At 33.2% G+C, this 23736-nt stretch overlaps 1 protein-coding gene across 1 annotated transcript; it reads left to right on the top strand.

The window, feature by feature from the left end:
- Positions 1 to 764, top strand: LOC133815182 (uncharacterized mitochondrial protein AtMg00810-like). Its single transcript, XM_062248049.1, has 2 exons — positions 1 to 28; positions 85 to 764. The coding sequence occupies exons 1-2, from the start codon at positions 1 to 3 to the stop codon at positions 762 to 764; spliced, it is 708 nt and encodes a 235-aa protein (XP_062104033.1).
- Positions 765 to 23736: the final 22972 nt, after the last annotated feature.

Here is a 23736-nt window from a genome sequence, read left to right as displayed (position 1 = left end):
ATGGCCTCAAATAGGCCTCTAGACAATGGTATGACAAATTATGTTCCACACTAATTAATGATGATTTTCATCAATCTGTTTCAGACCATTCTCTTTTCATCCAGAGAACAAACTTTCTGTTTTTGGCTGTACTCGTATATGTAGACGACATCATTGTTGCTAGCAACAATAACTCTGCCATTACTCTCTTCAAACAAGCCTTAAACTCCAAATTCAAACTAAAAGACATTGGTTCTCTTCGTTTTTTTCTTGGCCTTGAAATCGGCAGAACCAAACAAGGAATTTCAGTTTCCCAACGACCCTTTACACTTCAGCTACTAAAAGAAACAGGGTACCTAGGAGCAAAACCAGCTTCAACTCCCATGGAACCCAATCTAAAACTTAGCAAAGATAAAGGAGCTCCAATCCCAGACCCTACAATTTACAGAAGCTTGATTGGGAAACTCATTTACCTTACAATAACAAGACCAAATATATCATATGCTGTTAATCACCTCAGCCAATTTTTGACTTGTCCTCGAGCACCTCACCTACAAGCTACACAGCGTATTCTGCAATATCTTAAAAGAACTCCTGGTCAGGGCCTTTTTTTCCCATCAGATACATCTCCCAAACCTTCAGCATATGCTGAAACAAGTTTATCTACAACCAATGTTCAAGTCTCTTTCTTTGCAGATGCTGATTGGGGAAGTTGTCAAGACACTAGACGTTCCATTTCCGGGTATTGTGTCTTCCTAGGCTCTTCTCTTGTCTCATGGAAATAAAAAAAAACAACAAACAGTTTCCCGTTCTTCAGCAGAGGCTGAATATCGAGCCATGGAAAATGCAACATCTGAAGTCACTTGGGTCCTTGCTCTGTTAAAGGATTTTGGCATCTCTCATGATCATCCAGCTTACCTTTATTGCGATAACACAGCAACAATCCACATCAGTGAGAACCTTGTCTATCATGAACGCACCAAACACGTCGAAATAGACTGCCACTTCATCTGAGAGAAGGTTCAACAAGGATCCTTAAAACTCATCCATGTTTTGTCTCAAAACAATTTAATTGATATATTTACTAAAGCTTTATTTCCTACCCCTTTTTCTACAATTGTATCCAAGATGTGCGTTTCTACACTCCATCTTGAGGGGGGCTCTTAGAATTAGTTGTATATTCTGTTAGCTTATGTTGTTTAGTTAGACCAAATGGTTAATTAGTTAGATTCCTAACTAACTTCAGCTTAATATATATATAGCTTTGTATTGTATTAAGCTGAACAGTTTTTCTATTATTCAAGAATAAAGCATTATCTCTGGCATTGATTCTACTCATATTGAGGAACCTAAATTCAAAAAAGTTGATGATAATTTTACTTAAAAATATCCTTTCGAGTTAAGGATTCAATACATAAAAAGGTGTTACCGAATATGTGGGAACCAAGGGCATATGTCCTTGGGCCAAATTGGGAGGGGTTGTATTATATTGGCCAAGTGATCAACCCCAAGCACTTATAAGCTCGCACAAATAGATGACACCATTGTCCCTCGAGCATGGAATATTGAGAACTTCAAGAAATAAGATTATTGGTAGTCATTCAAATGTTCATCTTATCTTTCTTAAAAAAAGCTCAACTTATCTATGCAACATTTATTGTGTCCATTTTGTTTATTTAAGGCTAAAGTTAGATTGCCTGCATTTCATTTCCTGTGTTTATGCGGACTCTAAAATCAAAGTGCCTTTTGAGGTGAAACTTATGGGTGTTCAATTGTTTTTACAACCCACTTAACCCGAACAATTTGCCTAAACCAAACCAAACTGAAAAAATTGACAAAAAATGCAACTCGAAAAAATTGACGAAATTTTAACCTGCTCAATGTAACATGACCCGCTCAATTAACACGTTTGTTTATAATTTTTTTTTTATATATATACACTTAATTTATATTAAGAAACATAACTAAACAAGCAAAATAACATTATGATTATTTATGTTGAGGATGAATATTCAATGTTGATTCAATCTATTCAATGAATATTTTATCATAATTAAAACAATTTTAACAATTAATTTAGAGTATTTTTATAATATATTTAAACTCATTTATAAGAAAAATATCTCTTTTTTCTTTTCTTTTTGTTTTGTTTATCTCCAAGCCTTTAATATTGTTACTCTATAAAATCATATTTATAATCAAACAAGCAAAATAACTATTTTTTTTAGAAAGATGAATGAAGTCGGGTTGGATAGGTTCACTTGAACAAACCAACAATTTCATTGGGGAGATTGAAACTCTTTTTTTTTTTTTTTTTTAATTTGGCGGATCTATTGGACAGATAAAAATCCTTCATAACCCGACCAACCCGCCCAATGAACATCCATAGTAAAACCTCACAAACTACTTGGGCCACATAGGCACATAAACATGCATTAAAACATGCCAAAAAAGAAAAAGAGCTACAACCCCATGTTATGTGTAACATCCCAAAAGTCCTAAAAAGGCTTAGTGCCTTAATTAGGAGGCCCAGAATGGCAATATTAGAATGTTATGTGCTTAAATATGAAATAATTGGATTAATTATGTATTTATGTAAGTTATATTATGATATGACTATGTTTGCATGTTTAAGTGTATTAAATATGCATGTGGGCCCGTTTCTTATTAGAAGGGCATTTTCGTAAATTTAACCCGTTGAAGGCATAACTGTAAATATATGTGTTTTAGGATTGAGACCACATTATTATGTGGATATATTTGAGTTAGTCGCCACAAGGCGATCCTAGTGAGCCAGTTAGCGGTTCAGTCACAACAGAGTTAAATACCTGACTCGAGATGAACCTAGGGGTATTTTGTTAATTTAGTGCATTGCCATAATTTATCGAGTAATGGGAAGTTAATTGGTGAATGCTTTGAAAAGTATGAGGTGTTAAATGAGATTGGCAGGAAGTGGTGGTAAAAGACGATTTTGCCCTTGAGGCCATTAGAGAACTAAGGTGAGGCCAGGGGTAGTTTGGTCTTTTCCCTGACCTTGGATAAACTTAGCTAGTAGAAAGCTATTATAAGTCCAAATCTATTATATATGAAAAAATGCTTGGCTTATAAGTCAAGGATCCATCTATGATATCTGACAAAAAGCTTGGCTTATTAGTTAAGGTTATATCTGGTGAAAAGACTCGACTTATAAGTCGAAGGTTTAAAAGACTCAGCTTATAAGTTGAAGGTTTAAAAGACTCAGCTTATAAGTCAAAGGTTTAAAAGACTAGGCTTATAAGTCGAAGGTTTGTAAGGCTCGACTTACGAGTTGAGAGCGACAATAGCGTGTTGAACGCCGACCGATGCAGTTAAGCTAACCAAGGAGCGTGATATATGCTTGAACGACCCTAAGGCCGCCTGAAATAATAAGCTCTAGGTACGATTGGCTAGCTCTAAGGTTGGTTATATGAGGAATTGGGCAATAGGCCCTGTCGTGGCTTTATTGTCACTTATCTAGATTCATTGCATGCATGAGTAGGGTTATTACTGTTAGCCAAGCTAATTATGATTATGTGATCTGATGATTTACTGCTTATGAGTATGATTATTCTTTCTTGCTAAGCCTCGGCTCACGGGTGCTAAATAGTGTAGTTAAAGGAAAGGAAAAGTTGGACTAGCCATGAGTTGGAGAGCTTCAGGGGCAGAGTGTACATATGTGGCCTACTCGTCCATCACGGCCGAGGTTATCAGTTGGAACTAGGGTTGGACCCTAATTTTTCCGCCTAGGTTGGATTTTGTATATATTTTGAGTTTGTAACAGTTTTAAACTCTGTTGGTATCCCATGTATTGAAATCAAACTGTTTTAATGAAATGATTGACTTTTAACAAAAAAATTTAGTACTTAAACATGTGGTTAGTTTCAATTACACGTTTTAAGTCCAAATTATTCATTTAGCGAGTTAAGCACTATTTATTTACAAAGTGTAATGGTCCTAGATTAAGAAGATGTTACATTATGATTGGTTAAATACATAATGAAAATGATCATGCACAAAGAGGTGCAAGACCATTATGATTTCACTAAATTCAACATGAGTGGGTTGACTTTTGTTGTATGCATTTAAAAATGATCTTTTCGGGTCAAAAGTTTTTTTTTTTTCGAATATATAAGAGTACCCACAAAATTTGGAGGCATTTGGAGATGTTTTGGGTCAATGTATGAAGAGAAATGTTAGTGGCAGTGGCGTTGCATTGCCTATTGAGAGGTGATACATCGCCTATCTAATGAAAGCCCTTAAGGGCGATGCATCGCCTGGTAGCATGTAGGTGATGCATTGCGTGGGCTATCCAAACGGGACCATACAATTACGTGTTTTGTCTCCAAAACTCATTTGACAATACTCACAATTTAGACTGATCTACAAATGATAAGAGTTAAATCTTTATATCAAACGAAAATTTTATAAAGATAATTAATTCTCATCGGTCCTGTCATATATAATCTCTATTGTATACAACACCTTTTCTAAGATGTCTATCTACATCAGTAATCTGAATCTAGATTACTTGCATCCTGTATGCTTAGTAAACCACACTAGTAACCATTCCTTTACGATTCCATACTTTAATATGTTACTAACTATTTTATTCATTATATATGATCTTAATTCTCTCGTACTATTACAAGATCATATTCACATGAATGAACAAGGAATTTTCTTGATATTATTATAACATTCAAATATAATAAAATTGTACTTTTTATTTAAATCAATAAAATGTCTTTACTTGCCCTCAAAGAAAGAGAGGCATCTCCCTTAATCCCATGTTGGATACATGACCCATAAATGACTTTGCAAGAAGTGTCTTGGTAAACGGGTTTGTCAGGTTCTGTTCCGACGCTATCTTCATAAAAGTCACATCACCTCTGTGCAAAATCTTTCTAACAACTCATAATCCCTACTCCATAGCATATGCCAGGCCAGTACACAACATAGCATACGTAAGACTCCCAACTACTGAAGCATTGGGATACTTTCTCATGTCCTCTTCCTCCAGTTGTGTCTTTGGATATTGCTCTTTGGAAAGAGTAATTCCATGTTTGGTCGATAACTGACCTTTCTTGGAATTCTCCATAGAGAACCTTTCAAGTGCCAAGAGCTTGTTCTTCCTATCCCTTAGGATTTAGATTTCTAGAACATAGCACTCCTCGCCCAAATCTTTCATTTGGAACTTTTCGGTTACTCACTTCTTTACGTTTGACAGTGTCTCTACATTGTTGCCAATGAGGAGAATGTCATCCACATAAATAACTAAGAAAACCACCACTTTTCCTTCCATATATTTATATACACATGCTTCATCGACATTCTGTTCGAAGCCATATATTTTAATTGATTCATCATAGGTGATATTCCAAGATCTAGATGCTTGCTTTAATCCATAAATGGGTTTCAGCAACTTACACACATTATGATCTTCCCCATTCTTGATGAACCCTTCTGGTTGTACCATGTAGATAATTTCATTAAGTTATCCATTCATGAAGGTTGTCTTCATGTCCATCTGCCATATCTCATAATCATACGTGGTAGTTATGGATAAGAGGATGCGAATGGATTTCAGCATGGTCACAGGAGAAAATGTTTCTTCATAATCAACACCCACTCTCTGAGTGTAACCTTTGGCTACTAGCCTTGCTTTGAAAGTCTCCATTTTCCCATCTACACATATTTTCTTCTTGTATATCCATTTACACAATGGGCCTGACATCTTTACGGGGGTCTACAAGTTCCCAAACAGAATTGGAATACATAGATTCCATTTCTTGGTTCATGGATTCTCGCCATTTCTCATTTTTAGGATCATCCATAGCCTCTTTGAAGGTTAATGGATCGTCATTGTCTGTATCAGAAACAATGACACGTGTCTTATGTTCGTAGCAAACATGTTGTCTCACAATTCTCCCACTACGATGTTGCACTAGAGTTTCCTTCTTTAGGAATAGTGGTTTCCTTGGTTTGTTGTTTATCATTTAATGATGATGATTAAGGTGATGGAATCTTATCAGTTGTGAGTTCCTCCAATACTACTTTGCTCCGAGGTTTATAGTTATTCATATAGTTGTGTTCGAGGAAGGTCGCATTTGTTGAAACAAATACCTTTTGGTCCTTGGGACTATAGAAGTAACCATCTCTTGTTTCTGGAGCGTAGCACAGAAAAATGCACACTTCAGACCTCAAATAAAGTTTCCTTAATTTAGTTCTAAGAACATGAGCAGGACATCCCCAATTGCGAAAAATGGTGCAAGCTAGGTTTGTTTCCATTCCACAGCTCCAGTGGCATTGTTCTTATGGTCTTAGATGGGACCACATTTAAAATGTAAATCATCCTTTGAAGTGCATATCCCTAGAATGAGAGAGGAAGTGAAGAGTAGCATAACATAGACCTGACCATGTCCAACAAGGTCCTGTTTCTTCTTTCTAAAACACCATTTTGCTGCGACGTTCCAGGTGCTATGAGTTGGGATAGAATACCATGCTCCAGCATGAATTCTTTGAATTCTAAATCCAAATATTCACCACCTCTATCTTTTCAAAGTGTTTTAAGAGTCTTACCTAATTGCTTCTCAGCCTCAGTTTTGAATTCTTGAAATTACCAAAGGTTTCAGATTTCTTAAGTATTTAGTAAGTATGACCATATCTTGAGTAATCATCAATAAAAGTGACAAAGTACTCACACCCACCTCTTGCTTGTACATTGATTGGACCACATACATCATTGTGTACAAGTTCCAAAGGATCTTTAGCTCTATTTCCTTTCGCTGAGAAATGACGTTTGATCATTTTGCCTTTTAGATAAGATTCACAAACCAAAAGAGTTCAAACTCTTAGTTCTCTCAAAGGTTCATCTTTTGTTAACCGATTTATCTTGTCTAGTCCTATATGACCAAGTCTAAGTTGCCAAAGATATGTATCATCCTCATTTGAAACTTTTGTCTTTTGTTTCCTTTCGGTTTAACTACTTTAAATAATTCTCAGTTAGGTTTAAGCATATACAGTCCGTTTGTATGTTTTGCTTCAACAATTTTGAAATCATTCTTCGAAATAACAATCGCATTATTATTAAAAGAAATATCAAAAAATTGTTCATGCAACATAGATAAAGAAACTAAGTTTCTAGAAAATCCATGAATACAATAAACATTGTTCAAAACAAGATAATTGTTCCAAAAATGTAAACAGATTGTTCCCTTTGCTCTAGCTGAAATAATCGCTCCACTTCCAACTTGCATTGTCACCTCGCCATCAGCTAGTTCCCTTGACGACTCAAGTATCTGCATAGAAGAACAAACATGGTTAGTGGCTCCTGAATCTAAAACTTAGGATGACATATCTCCTTCCTCTACGCAAGCTTCAAGTACTAGTAAATCAAATTTACCTTTCCTTTTTAGGTCAGCGAGATACTTTTTACTGTTTCTCTTCTAGTGACCTTTAACTCCATAGTGGAAACTTTTTCCTTTTGGTTCTTTCTTCTTGGAGTTGTTGTCATTCTTGTTCTCCTTGGCTTTGGGTGCCTTCTTGCCTTTCTTGGACTTCTTGCCCTTACCTTTGTCCTAGTCATTGTTATTCTTTCTCTTCTTGATTTCATCCTCAAAAGTTGAAGGTTTCTCCTCTGCCACATTTGCCTCTGTCTCTTTGGTTATGGTTTTGCTAAGAGACTCAAATTTTCGTAGTTCATTCAAAAACTGGGTCAAGTTGAATTCCAACTTATTCATAATATAGTAGGCTGTGAACGTAGAGAAAACAAAAGTGAGCAATTCAAGTATGATGCTTACTTGTGTACGCTCATCAATGACGACCCCATGTATTTCTTCTTCTTGCATCACGTTTGTAGCGCACAATATTATTTATTTATTAATTTTGTGCCTTGTTTTATTTTTAATTGTTAAGTGTTAGATTTTTTTTATTGTTTGAATTGCTTGGTACAAATTGTGTGAATTTAATTGTTAATTGTTTCATTTATTTATTAATTTAATTAAATGACAAAATGAGCTTTGAGTGAATGCACCAAGGAGCATGATAGGTAGTAATGCACCTTAGCAATTGGGTGTGTGCATGTGCATGGTTTCATGGGGAGCATGCAATAGAATTTCCTACACATTATTTCCTTTTATTTAATTAAAAGAAAAAGAAGAAGAGGAAATAGAGGGTGGCGTGTAACTATAGTGGGAATGGGGGATTTCTTTTCCTATCTGGTTTGGTCTTAAATCAATTTGATTGGATGGCGATTAGTTAAAATAGGAAAAGAGTTGTCATCTTTTATGCACTCTTTATTTTCCTATAATTAAGAAAAATCAAATAGAAAATAAATGAATGAAAATAATTAAAAAGAGGAAACTTACCTATTTCCATTAGGACTAGTTATTTCCTAGGTTAGAGTAAAAGGAAGGAAAGAAAAGAAAAGAGAGCATTTGTGCTCTTGTGACCATTGACCTAGAGAGAGAAGGAGAAAGAGTGTGTGTGAGATAGAGAGAGAAAGGAAGGAAGAGAGAAGAGAAGGATGAGAAGAAGAAGAGAAAAAGATTCAATCCTAGGGTATGTCTTATTGTATTTGGGGTTTCTAAATCCTCTCTTCTTTTGTTTCTTGTGTTTTGATAAGTGTTCTTGGTTGTTGAAAGTTGGTTTTCTTCTTTTCTTCATGTGGGTATCGAAATCATTGGCTTGAACAAGTGGTGGCTATAATTTTGGATTTTGATCACTTTTGTGTTCTGGATTATACAATTAAGAGAGGTAATGAAATCTCTAGCCCTATTATTGTTATGATTTCTTGGGTTATATTGGTTGATTGTTATTTTTTTGATGTTAGGATGAAGGGTTGTATTATTTGATGCATAATGGGTTTTGGCCTAGGCGGGTGGCTCTATGATTTTATGTGGTTTTTGGTTTATGGCATTATTCTATTATTGGTCATGGGAGAATCTTGTTACGTTTAAACTATGAAAATGTTTTGATTTTATTTGTATAAGATAAGATTTGATGCAAGATAAAGGGTTAGAAGCTTTATTATTGTATGGGTATTGGGTTTCGGCCTAGGGCATCTAAAAATGAATGGTGAGTATGGTTGATCTTGTTGTTGATTCTTTGTTCGTTGATTCTACCTTGATTTTAGAAACATGATCATAGTGGTATTAATGTTGCATCATCTAGGGTTTTCTAAAATCCTTGTGGGTGTCCTATGTTTATTTTGTTGTAAGTATTTTAATCTTAGTAATCTAATTTTAAGAATGAAAATATGTCAATAGGTGCATGCTAGAGTTTGTGTTTGGATTTGTTGTTGATTGAGCATGAAGGTTATGGTTTGAGTTTTGAGAAACATGAATTTAAGATGAATTTCATGTTAATTATGCTTGCTGAATTTGTATATAATTGGTGAGCAAATTGGTGAAACAATGTTTTAAATGCTCATGTGATGTCTCTAATAATGGTTTGATTTTATGTGAATAAATTGGTGTTTTATTTCACATTTAATAATGAAGTTTTATCAAATTAACACATGATGATTTTTATGAAGAAAATGTGATTTTAGTCTAAGTTTGTGATTTTCAATGAATTATTAGTTGCTAGAGTTTTTTATTAAAATTAAGAAATATCTTTTAAATAAGATATATAATGGTAGTATTTTAAATAATCATGCCCTAAGTTATGTACATGCAAAAACAATATTTTTTTTAATGTATCCATAAATTTTCACATTATTATCTAAGTGCAGTTTTTTTTTATTTAAATGAGAAAATATTTTGGTTTAAATTCCCTTATGATTTTTAAACAAAAATAAAAGTTACTGAAAGTTTGTGTTATTAAGTTAAATAATTATTTTGTTTAAAATTAATAAGTCCTACACCTACATAATTCAAGTCTTAAATAATATAGGTGAAAATATATTTTTTCCACACTTTAAATTATAAATTATCACATTTAATCATATAATATTATTAATTTAGAAAGGCTTTATTTTTTTCTAAAGGAAACAAGAAATTATTAAGTACTTCCAAATAACTACAAATTGAGTTATTTTTCTATGCAATTTAAAATAATAAATGAGATTAATATTTAATGAGAAATTAAGAAAATGTTAAATGAATTATTTTTATGAAGTAAAATAATGTATTAAGTGGTTTAATCAATATTTGAGATTTAAAGAAATAAATAATGGTGAAGAGATCATGATGCTGAATGTTATTAGAAAAATGTAGAAATAAGCATGTAGGAATTATCCTTTTAAAACGTCACTTTTTAACAACGCTCCCATGTATGCATGTCGCATGCAAATACATTGTTACGTTCAAATATATACTTATTAATCAAACATATAGTTTTTACTTTGTAACTATATAAATGGATAATAAGTAGAATTAACATTATTCTTTTGTGATTTTATGTGAAAATGTGTATGTTTCGAATTATTGGGCAACTTGCACCATGTGTGCATGGCCCATGCACACATGGGGTATATGTGTTGGGCATGTGTAATTGACATGTGATTCTAAGAGGCAATGTTTGATTATGATTATAGGATCGTTGTGAAATTTTTCTCATTTGGCTTTGCTCAGACTTGAGGTAAGGAAATTAGATGGAATTTCTATGTTTTTGCTATGAAATGGTAAGATTGGTCTGTTATGAGAATAATGACATCTTATGTATGATGATGGATCATGAGATATGAAGGATGAAATTCTATCTTGAAATGCTATGATGAATATGATGCAATATGTGTTTTCTTTGTGTTGATATGAAATAGATTTCATGTGTTGTATGCTATTTGAAAAAATAAATGGTTGCTAGCGTGCTAAACGCGACACAACAAAGGAGTTACTAAGGATATGACGTAACTCATAAGGCGGACGCGCTGAGGTCTTTCCAGTTTTATGCTTTTACTGGTTACCTCAAGATGTGACATGGACAATAGTGGCGCCATGATCACAAAGAGTACGATTATGATGTATGGTTATGACATACGATTACGATATGAATATGTTCTTATTGTGTTTTCCTTGTATGTTGTTGTATTTATTTGTACTTCCTTACTGGGCTTTTAGCTCACCCCCTTACTTTCCCCATTTTAGGTAATAAATATGGTTTCTCTTTGGCACGTGCTGTGATGTGAGGAGTTCCAATGTCTAGGTGTGTATGGTGTGTGGGGTATTCTATCAATGAATAAACAATCAACATAAACGTCGAGCTTCAAAGAATGATGTTATGGACCTTAATTTTAAAACTATCAGTGGGACTTAAACTTTATTTCCCTTTAAACGTTGCATAAGTACACTTTATTTTTATTTTAAACTATTGGGCCCAACTTGCATGTTTTATCAAGGCCCCACCGAATTTAATATGTTAAGTGGTATTTTTCTATTTATTTATGACTTGTGAGACGCTTTATGAAGTAATAGAATAGGTCGCTTTACAAATGGTATCAGAGACGGTCGTTCATATTTCCAAGGACCCTCCCCATACACACTAAAGACGGGAAAATCTCACCTCACCGCGTCGTAAGTATTTGTTCTATATGTTATATTTATTCTGTTTCGTTTTAAATTTTGTAGTTTTTGTAATTGCTGTATAGAAGGATGCCTCCTATTATTAGAACCACTAGGAAATAGTTACTTATGGAGATCTGCGCGATACCTAAGGTTCAACTTGAAGAGGATCACGACGATTGCAGGATTCTTGTACTGAAAACGACAGTGGCGGTTTGCAAGCATATTCAAGGAATGATGAAAAAAAGAGGGGCGTTGCTATGGCCCATATAATAATTATGGGTGTTAAGTGAAGCACTGCCAGTATATCCCAAGGCTCTTCTCCACTTGACCATAGCATGGCACGATGTCATTCAGGACGAGTTGGTCTTTAGCACCATCGAGTACATGATCTACGACCTCATAGATGATTACGATTTTCGTCTTTTGCAGCCGGTCATGGTAAAGAAGGATGACGGAGAGATGGAGGAACGATACGAGATGGTGCATGATTTGGAAGGAAAGATGGTGTGTCAAGAGGTAGTGCACGCAATACCAAAAGTAAGCGCTAGGATGAGGGTGTTGGAGAGCGCTCTTGATCACTTCCACATTTCAGAGGACGTCTTCGACTATAGCTCAGGGGATGAGTCCACAGTTGAGGACTAGAGTTCGTCACATAGATCCTTCAATAAAATGTTAACGAATAAGATGGGACTTTTAAAGAACCCTTAAGAACTTATGTCTTTTCATTTATGGTTATTAAACACTTTATGGGATGTTTGAATTTTGGAATAATTTGTGAAAAAACTTTGAATGTTATGGTTTAATAATTTTTCTCTTGAAAACTCTAAGTGGTGTGGATATGGAATGTATGATAATTTTCGCAAATATCTATCAAACCATTATGCGATCTATCCTCTCTTATGATTTTCTTTTGGTGCCTTAGAATCTCATAATGTCAACAAAAGGAAGATGAGGAAATAGAAGAGGGAGAGGCTGAGGAAAGGGTGTCTCCACAAGATCTAGCGCCACAACAATTCCTGATTTGGGAATGCCACTAGCCCAACCAGCAACCCCAGCTGCACCAACTGTGGATTTGCCCGCAGAGATAGCAAGGTTAAGGGAAAAAATAAGGCAAAGAGGTGGTATACACCATAAAATTTCATACAAATAATCTTTATATGAGGATCTTTTAATATCAAATATGTTAATCAATGTATAATATGTATATGAAATATAATACGAAAATGATTTACCTCTTGTAGCCTATTAAGAATCATTGAATCTTTTCGTATATGTTTCAATCTTCTTATCCTTGCTTGAGTACTCACACCTAGATCTTCCAAGACGTTCTCTACACCTCAAGATGTGGGTGGGAACATAGAGAACAAGGATCAATGTTGTGAATCAAAAGTATTCTCAATACATGAGACTCTTGATTATAGGCTAGAGAGAAAAGGTTTTTCTTTTTATGAAAAAGAGGATAGTTTTTCTTCTCTGTATAAAACTTGTCAAAATTTTGTTGTTTCTATTTTCTATCAAATAGAATATATAGACATTATTACCATAATAATGATAATGAAGAAATCAATCACCTTTTATAATAATAATGATAATAGAAAAAAAATCTAACATTAAATTTTAAAACCCCTTTTCAAATGTTTAATTAATTAATTAAAATATAAAAATGAAAAACCAATATCTGATAAAATCAAATATGCCGCACTCATAGAGCAGTCCAAGCCCTATGCGTGTGGCCTATCCCTGAAAAATGAGATTTTGATTTTTCATGTGGTTTTACTTTTAATTAATTAATAAGTAGATATTCAAATAATGTATCATCTTTTTAAGGAAAAAGATAATAACTTAAATTTTAAAATTCAAAACTCAAAATTTGAATGATCATCATCATCTTATTATTAATTAAATGAATATAATAATCAAAACCAATTTTGACTATCCATATTTATTTATTCACACTTAAATAAAATAACGGATTAAAATCAATTTATTTTATATCTACACAATTTCCAATTTGCACAAATGCAATAATAAATCCTACAACTTCAATTATCACATAATTACACATTTATCCCAAATAATAAATATTCTCTCAAATAGCCCATTCATAGTTTAACCCTTGTATCAACTCTTACCTTGATTAGTGTTGATAGAGTCGCTCCGGGGACCTATGGACCAATAATTCCAAACACCAATAAATAAAAAGATTATTAAGCAAAACTCTTTGATTTAATAATCATATTTATTAATCTCATGATTATTCCAGTATAAATATGAGACTGAACTCTTGAGAATTAAAGACATATATTTACTAATTACTTTATTGTAACCACACAGTGTCCATTGATATAATCATTACATACAAATTAATCTTCTATTGATGATTCATAATTAAATGGGAATAAAATTACCGTTTTACCCATTAAATTATATCTTGATTCCTAGCGTACCATTGAATTTACTAGTGAAGGTTAGTTCATAATCTGATTATGAATTTGACGTCAATAACCTTTTTAGTTCCAAATGCCAACCCAAAAGGGAATCATCATTCAATCAATAAGAAGATATAGGTTCCATATCTGTTAAACTATGTCCCCAGCCATATACATCATTGACTCCCCAAAACAATTGTTCTTAGCCTGATCATTCTGACAAACCGTTATGCATGAATCAAAGGATCAAGTAACATATATAGGAGTTCATAGTAACTTAAGGATTAAGATCAGTTTGTATATGATCATCAGTTGATGTGTTTTATAATACTACGAAATGATATTTAACAAGTATTATTAAAACACATCTAGTCCAGTTCTACATACTCTCATCATGCCAAGTACCTCCACTAAAGTGTCCTACTACACTAGTAACCCAAATCTAGGTAACATGTATTCATAATACTAGTGGACCATACCAGCAATAATTAATCTAAAGATTCAATAACTTTATTTTACTACGAACTATTTTAGTTCATTATCTCTTTCTCGATCCTCTCATACCAATATGAGACTGAGACCACATAGATGAACTTGGGACTTTTCAAGTGGATCTTCAAGAGTCCAGACAGAAATGGAATACATCAATTCCATTTCAAAGTCCATGGCATTTATCCATTTTTCTTTGTCAGAATCTTCCATTGCATCTCTATATGTCAATGGATCATCTTTGTTCGTGTGAGATACAATCATTTGAACTTTATGTTCATAGCGTACTGGTTGTTTACCAACCCTCCCACTACGACAAAGCTCTCTATTGTTCTGACTAGAACTGGCGATATCCTCTGGTCATTTCTCTCTTGTCATTGTTGGTAATTGGTCTTGTTTACTTGAGACCATTTCCTCAAGTACGACTTTACTTTGAGGTTTGTCATTATTTATATAGTCATGCTCCAGAAAAGTAGCATTTGTAGATACAAACGTTTTGTTATCTTTAGGACTATAAAATATACCATCTTTTGTTTCTTTGGAATATCCTACAAACATGCACACTTCAGTGCGTGATTCCAACTTCCCAGTCTTTCCTTTAAGCACGTGTGTAGGACAACCCCATATACAAAAATAACGTAAACAAGGTTTAGTACCATTTCATAATTCCAATGGTGTTTTCTTAATAGACTAAGATGGAACAACATTGAGTATGTATAGAGCACATCTTATTGCATAACATCAGAATGTCAAAGGCAATGATGAGTAACTCATCATCGATCTAACCATATCAAATAATGTTTTGTTCTGTCTTTCTGAAACACCATTTTTTTGGCGTTCTAGGTGCAGTGAGTTGGGATTGAATTCCATGCTCACGTAAATGGTCCTCAATTTTATAATTTAAGTACTCTCCAACTCTATTTGATCAAAGTACTTTTAGTGAGTTACCTAATTGCTTTTCAACTTCTGCTCGGAATTCCTTAAACTTATCATAGGTTTCAGATTTCCGTTGCATTAAGTACATGTTACCATATCTTGAATAATCGTCAATGAAAGTGACGAAATATTCATAACCTCTTCTAGCTTGGACATTTAGTGTAACGCCCTAATTTCTCATAGATTACCGAGAATACAACGTTGGGTCATAATCGTAAATATTGCTCTTTTATTTAATAAAACTTAAAAATAAATACATGGATCCATGGTTTTACAAAAACAAAATAATTGTCTTTAACATAAAAAAAATATGAGCAAAATTTAAATAAAAATTTAAAATAATCATTCTTTAAATAAATAAAAAATAGGCCCGCTTGATCTTGTTCGACTATATGGTCCCCAACGAATACATCACGAAGCTCTTATGTCCCACTCGCCACCGGCCTTTCTATCCTCAATTTTCCGAAATAACATCATAAGGAGTGAGCTTCGAAGCCCAGTAAGGAAAATACAAACAAGAGTTAGTCATATAATCAAACTTAACATAATTCACAAGAGTCACGCAAACACAAACCTCTAGATCATATCCTAACTTAAGTCATAATTCTAAATCATAAATCTAAGTCATAGATCATAGGTCATACTCTAAGTCATAAGTCATAGGTCATAGATCATAAATCATAACTATAGGTCATTTATCATAATCATAACTAAAAATAACAAGTCAGATATAATAAAAAGATAAGTGCTTATACAGGGGTGGCAATTAAGCCCCGGACAAAAGTCCGTCATACACTGGACATAGGTCTGTCATAAAGTTTTGGCAACCGAGCCTACCGGACATAGTCCGTCATACATCATTAGACACCTTAGGTCCAGACACACTTACCCCTATATTGTACCTGAAATGTTAGGTCATACAAACATAAACTATATCATAAACTAGATCATAATGCTAAACTATCTAATTTTCCTTACCAACACCGGGATAATTGAGAACAAATGTGGGACTTGGAACACTCCTAAAACTAGCAATAAAAATGGTGAGTATTTCTAAAGGAAAGAGATGAAAGGAATAGAAAAAAACCATCAAGAGAAAACTTACCGAAAAGAAACCTTAAGTTCAAAGAACTTAAAAACCTAACCACAAAACCATAACAAAAGTTAGAACCTGAATGAAAACTAAAGAAACTAAGGAATCAAGCAAAATGGAACTTAGGAATAAGGGTACCTCAGTTGACCTTATAGATTGCTCTAAATCCAATACTGAAACACTCTAATCCTCACTTCCCAAGTGTTTGATAAAGCTTAAGAATGGCAAAGCTTTTTCCCAACTTAAGTATTTATCACTCTTATGGTCTCACTAGCACCTTGGAGTCTGATCACAGCTGAAGAGTAAGTGGAAGGGCTGGGTTCTAAGTCTTATTTATAGAGTTCTAAGAATAAAAATCTTATTTTTGGCTTTGAATAAAAATAATGAATTTAATTGAAAATATTGAATATTCGTCAATTAGAGGCTGAGGACTCGGTAAAAACTATCCAGGGCAAGTCTAAGGAGTCAAAGTTGGTTTTTAAAAATTAAGAACAAAAATTAAAAAAAAAAAAATTAATATAGGCGATATATCGCCCCTATGTGGCGATATATCGGCTACCCTCTAGTCCCAAGTCTCCATTCATACGATCGTGCAGCGTCAACGTGTTTTCTGTATTCTTCGTCAGGCGATATATCGGCTCCTATCTGCGATATATCGGCATACATGAATATTTTAAACACGTAATTGCACTTTTTCAGCATAATTAAGGTTGGATAACTACTTTGACTGAGTCAAACTACGTCCCTAATAGTTTATGGTGAACACTATGTCTTATATTTCCTTAATTTATCATTAAAACAATAATTCCTTAATAATCATACTTAAGACAAGTGTCATATTCCTATTGGCTCCATCTAAACCTTAGGTTATAATAAGAAATATATATAGGACCATCAATATTAATCAAACCTTGTGTTATAATTAATACTCTTAAACTATAGGTTAAACTTATAAAATTCATAACTATTGCTAGGAGTTTTTAACTAAGTCCCGGTTTGAACCAAAATCCACGAAATCTAAAATACTACAACTACTACTATCTAGCTAACTAAGTAAAATTCCGGGACGCTACATTTAGTGGACCACAAACGTTTGCATGTACAAGTTGATGTGGTTTTGTGGCTCTTAATCCTTTATCAGAGAAAAGTCTCTTGGTCATTTTTCCTTCTAGGCAGGATTCACAGACTGGGAGAGAACCAATAGATAGTTCTCTTAAAGGACCATCATTTGTTAGTCTGTTAATTCTGTCTAGACCAATATGTCCCAATCTTAAATGCCACATATATGTTTCACTATTAGAATCTATCTTTTGTCTTTTAATAGATCTAGGATTTACAATTTTAAATAATTCAAAATTATAAACATGCTCGATGTTGGGCTCTAACTTGTAAAGTCCACCTTTGGACTTTGCAGAACAAGTGTCAAAACCATATTTCGAAATAACAATCGAATTATTATTAAAAGAAACATTAAAACCTTGTTCATGCAATTTTGATTAGGAAATTAAATTTCTAGTAAATATAGGAATAAAATAAACATTGTCCAACACAATAAATTTATTATTATCAAAATCTAGGCGAGCTTTTCCAACTTCAGCTGTAGAGATCTCCTGACCAATTCCAACTCTCATGGTCACCTCTCCATCAGCTAGCTTCCTTGAAGTACTAAGAATCTGTGAAGAAAAACAAACATGTTTAGTGGCTCCGGAATCAACTATCCAGGATGATAAATCACTTTTCACTAAGCAAGATTCTAAAACAAGTAAATCAAATTTACCCTTCTTTTTGTCTTTCAGTTCAGCTAGGTACTTAGGGCAATTCCTTTTCCAATGACCGTCAACTCCACAATGAAAGCATGTTCCTTTCGGTGCCCTATTTTTGGAGTTCTTTGCAGAATTATTCATCTTAGAAGACTTGTTGGTATTCTTTGGTTGTTTGTCCTTTCCTTGGCCACCCTTCCTCTTCCTTGAGTTACCATATGAAGTGGAAGGCTTGGTTTCAGCAACATTTGCCTCCTCAACTATAGTGGAGCTTTTGTTTAGAGATTCAAAAGTGTGCAGCTCATTCAGCAGTTGGGTCATATTGTACTCCAACTTGTTCATAACATAGATGGTAGTGGATGCCGCAAAAGCTGGTGTGAGAGATTCAAGTGTCACACTTACTTGAGTTCTCTCATCAATGGTCGCACCATGGAAATATGCATCATGCAATATGTTGATCATGTCTAGGACATGTTCTTTGACATAAACATTTTTTTTTTCATTTTCATATTCATGGAGCTTCTAGTAGCATTATGTCTGCACTTATCAGATTGCTGGCCAAACATGCCTTTCTGAGGACATCGCTCATACTAGCAAGCATATAACATTTGGCCTTATTGTTAGATAAGATCCATTTGCCATATTTCTCTCTTGCAGTTTTGGTAGCAGTGAGAGTAGGAACCTTATGACATTCCTCATTAAGAACAAACATGTGGTTTTCACATATCAAAACAATGTTCATGTTTGATTTCCAATTCATGTAGTTATCACAAGTCAATTTCTCATTAGCAAGTAAAGCAGTTACATGGTATTGGACATATTGCTGAAAATTATCACCGGCCAATTTCTCATTAGCAAGTAAAGTAGTTACATGGTATTGGACATATTACTGAAATTTAAATAATTAAAATATAATGAATTAATTCATTTAATAAATATCAGTTTATATTTGGAATAGTAAATATGATGCATGAACGCAAGACATAAAAAATTTATTACTAATCCACGATAGACTAATTTGAAAATTAATGGACAGCCTTAGGGTAGGTCAGACTAATCACAAATTAACCTTGAGACAAGATCTCAACTCCATAAGTGAAAACTTAAAAAATAATTTTTCTCTTTTGACTTATGAATTACCGTTAGTTTGGTCAAGATGCACTAGTCGCGCTCGAAAGCCTAGATACATCTTTGGAGTGTAACCCATTATTTTTCGATCTATGACTTTGTAGAGTCCAAGAACTTACTTCGCTAAGTTAGATAGTAGTATAATAGTAATAGTAGTATTATTGTTATAACTGTGGATTTTTGGTTCAGACCGGGATTTATTTGGACACTCATAGTAGTACTTGTAGATTTTCTAAGTTTTAACCTATAGTTTAAGAATATTAATTTTAACCTAAGGTTTGATTAATATGATTGATATTGAGGGTAATATTTATTATATTATAAGGTTTAGATAAGAACCAATTAGATAATAGCACATGTTATATATGGGTTATTAATGATTAAGTATTTTGAGGATTTAATTTATTAAGGTTAAAATTTGAATACTCCAAGGTCAGTCAGCAGCTTTGAAAACATTGGAGGGCTTAGTCAAGGCTGTTTACTCAATTTAAATTAAGCTAAAAATGTGTAATTTCATGTTTAAATAATCAGCATATGCCGATATATCGCAGCTATAGGGGGCGATATATTGCAGCACGAAGATACGAAAAACACGAAACGTTGCACGATTGCCTCGGGCATACTGGCCCAGGCGATATATCGCCTACAGGGGGTGATATATCGCCCCTCTCAGCACATTTTGAAAGTTTTCAAAATCGTTTTCCATTCAAACCTTCAACCTCTTGATAAGTCCAGCACCTTTCTGAACGAGTCTTTAGCCTCTGCTGAACGATAATTCAAATTATTTTCACTTAAAAAGTCATTATTTTTATTCAAGTTAAATGAGATCTTTTCATTCCTAAACTCTATAAATAGGACCTAGTACCCAGCCATTATTCATCTATTACTCTAAGTTCAGAGGCTGGAAGTTGCTAGGTGAGTGTGAGAGTGTAAACACTTGGGTTGGGAATCATAAGCTTGATCATCATAAGCTTATCAAACACTTGGGAAGTAAGGTTTTATAGCATTTCGGTTCAAGGTTTAGATTGGTCTTACAAGTCTTCAAGTTATTTCCACACTCTAGTTCATTGGTATTATTTTATTTAAGTTCTCATAGTCTTCTACTCAGCCTTCTAACCTTATTCTTTATTTTGGTTAGGAAATCTAAGAACTTGCACATAAGTTTTTGGTAAGTGTATTCTCAATGGTATAGTCCTCCCATTCCTTTCATTTCTTTTCTTCAAAGTACTCACTCTGTTACAAATGGTTTTTAGGAGTGTTCCAAAGTCCCAACTCTGTCCTCATATCCCAGTAATTTTGGTAAGGAAAATAGGATAGAATTTATATGTTATGTGCTTTTATATGTTATCTTATGATTTTATGTTATGAAATATGTTATGTTAAATATGTTTGTAGGCTTGGGCATATGACCTATATGACTAACAAGCCCCGAATAGATTATGGGCATATGACTTGCTTAGCTAGCAAGACCCCACTAATCTAATGGGCATATGACTTGTTTAGTCTATGGGACCCCAAGTAATAATGGCCATTATAGTATGTATGTGATATAAGTGTTATGTTATGTTTTTATGTTTTTATGAAATTTATGTATATGGACTATGTGTTAGATTTTTCCTTGCTGGGCATTAGGCTCACTCCTTTTTGTTTATATGTGCTGGAAAATAGTCTTAGTGGCGGGAAAGGTTCTTGGATGCTTGGAGAATGTGTATTGAGGCGGAATGGATTCAAGAGCCGAGCGTTTCGATTCGAGGATGTAGTTTTTTACATGTATTTTTCCGCATTTTATTATGTAAATCTCTTTTTAATTATGTCATGTTTTGATTTTAAAACAATGGGATCCCATATCCTAACTTGAATTTTATGTAAGTTTAACTTTTATTTTTACAAGTTTCTTAATAAAGTTATGGTATTTTCACTTGTAAGTTTTATTAAGGATTAGTGTTCATGTATGGTGTTTGTTAATGGTCCAAAAGTCTAGAGTAGTTGGGTCATTACAGACTTAACTCAAGAGTGTACCTAGGGTCAGTCAAACTTGAAATACATCACCAATCTTATTCTCATAAGAGAAGTCAACCTTGAGATAAAATGAACATATTCAGAAGCCTTTCCTTAGGAATGCCGTAACCGGTGGTGACACAAGGCCCTTCCTATGCCTCTCGGTGTTCAACCAATAATGGAGACCATAAGACTTATTGTCATAATTCCCTCTCCCAATCACTATATAAAAAAAATTGTGTTTTTCTCAAAATCAATATTTTTTAATTTGGTTGTAAAACTAATCAAATTAATTTTACCAAATGATATTCTAATAAATACTAATCAAATTATGCAAAATAAATAATCGCGCCCTAGATTTTATTTTACCCTTTTAAATAGAATACCATTTTATTTAATAAAGAAATATTATTAAATAAAAAAATAAACAAATTTAAATTCTTTTTACCATCTTAACTAATTAAGAATTAATTAATTATATGAGTTATCAAATAAAAACATATAATCAATCCTATGTACTATTTAATATGTACTAAGTGGGTAATATGTATGGCATGTTATTATGCATGATAAAGTATTATACAATTTAATCTTGTTCAAGCAAATAAATAAATAAAAGCGGATTGGGTGTTTTGGGTATTTCTTGAAAATTACAACAGTTGCAAAAAATACACAAAAATAATTAAACTAACTAAGACCTAATAAAGAGCAACTTCTTTGATCTTGGACCTTCTCTTTTATTCTTTGGGCCATTACCATTTTAATTAACCATTGTGAGTTAAATAACCTTTAAATTATATTAAACAAATTTTAAAATAATCAAACTTTGAGTTTTAATACCCAACATGTTGATGAGACCCAATTGGAATTTGGACTCATCACAATTAACTCAAAATTTATAATTAAAACATTTTTAATTATATTGAGCTTAAAATAACCCAAATGGATAATTACACATCCATTAGGGTTTGCATGACACAAACCCTAATGGGTGTGTCAATGTTGGGTTGTGGCTGGCCGTGATGTGGCTGAAGGTACGTAGGAGGTTGGGCCGCAGGGGTGTAGGCATTGGCGCGTTCAGGGGTGTAGGGCGGGGGCACATGGGCGCAGGCTGGGTGCGCATGGGCAGAGGCAGCGGCTCAGGCCTCGGGGTTTGTGCTCTGGGCTCGGGCCATTACATAATTTTTCAGAATTTAATATAAATTATAAAATTCCTATGCCCTAGAATGGCTTACAATTTTTGTATATCTAGAAAAATTAAGAACATTTCCTAACCCAAAAACACCATGAAAACCAACCCTTAAGAACATAAACTATTCATACACAAACATCCTTCCATTCATAATAATATAAAAATGCATATGATACCCACAAAGTAATTAACATATGCAGGGATTAATTGTGGCTCTGGTACCAATTGTTAGGAACAGTTCTTAGTGTGCAGCGAAAATTACGGTAATGGTATACAACAAAAAATTTCATATAAACAATCTTTATATGAGGATCTTTTAAAATGCAATATGATAATCAATCTATAATATGAATATGAAATATAATACGAAAATGATTTACCGTTTGTAGCCTGTCAAGAATCCTTGAATCTTTTCGTATATGTTTCGATATTCCTATCCTTGCTTGAGTACTCACACCTAGATCTTCCTAGACGTTCTATACACCTCAAGTTGTTGGTGGGCATATAGAGAATAATGATCAATTTTGTGAATCAATAGTATTCTCAACACATGAGACTTTTGGATATAGGCTAGAGAGAAAAAGTTCTTCTTTTTGTGAAAAAGATGACAGTTTTTCTTCTATGTATAAAACTTGTCAAAAACTTGTTTCTATTTTCTATCAAATAGAATATATAGACATTATTACCATAACAATAATAATGAAGAAAAATCAATTACCTTTTATAATAATAATGATAATAGACAAAAATCTAACATTCCTTTTTAAAACCCTTTTTAAAATGTTTAATTAATTAATTAAAAAATAAAAATAAAAAACCAATATCTGATAAAATCAGATGTGCCACATGCATAGAGCAATCCAAGCCCTATGCGTGTGGCCTATCCCTGAAAAATGAGATTTTGATTTTTCATGTGTTTTTACTTTTAATTAATTAATAATTAAATATTCAAATAAGGTATCATCTTTTTAAGGAAAAATATAACAACTTAAATTTCAAAATTCGAAATTCAAAATTTGAATTTCCATCATCATCTTAATATTAATTAAATGAATATAATAATCAAAACCAATTGTGACTATCTATATTTATTTATTCACACTTAAATAAAATAATTGGTTTAAATCAATTCTTTTATTTCTACACAATTTCAAAATTGCACAAATGCAATAATAAATTGTGCAACTTCAATTATCACATAATTGCACAT

The sequence above is a fragment of the Humulus lupulus genome, chromosome 2 (assembly GCF_963169125.1).
Source record: "Humulus lupulus chromosome 2, drHumLupu1.1, whole genome shotgun sequence".
Taxonomy (NCBI): domain Eukaryota; kingdom Viridiplantae; phylum Streptophyta; class Magnoliopsida; order Rosales; family Cannabaceae; genus Humulus; species Humulus lupulus.
The sequence above is the reverse complement of the archived record's forward strand: the minus strand, read 5'-3'. Positions and strand labels throughout refer to the sequence as shown.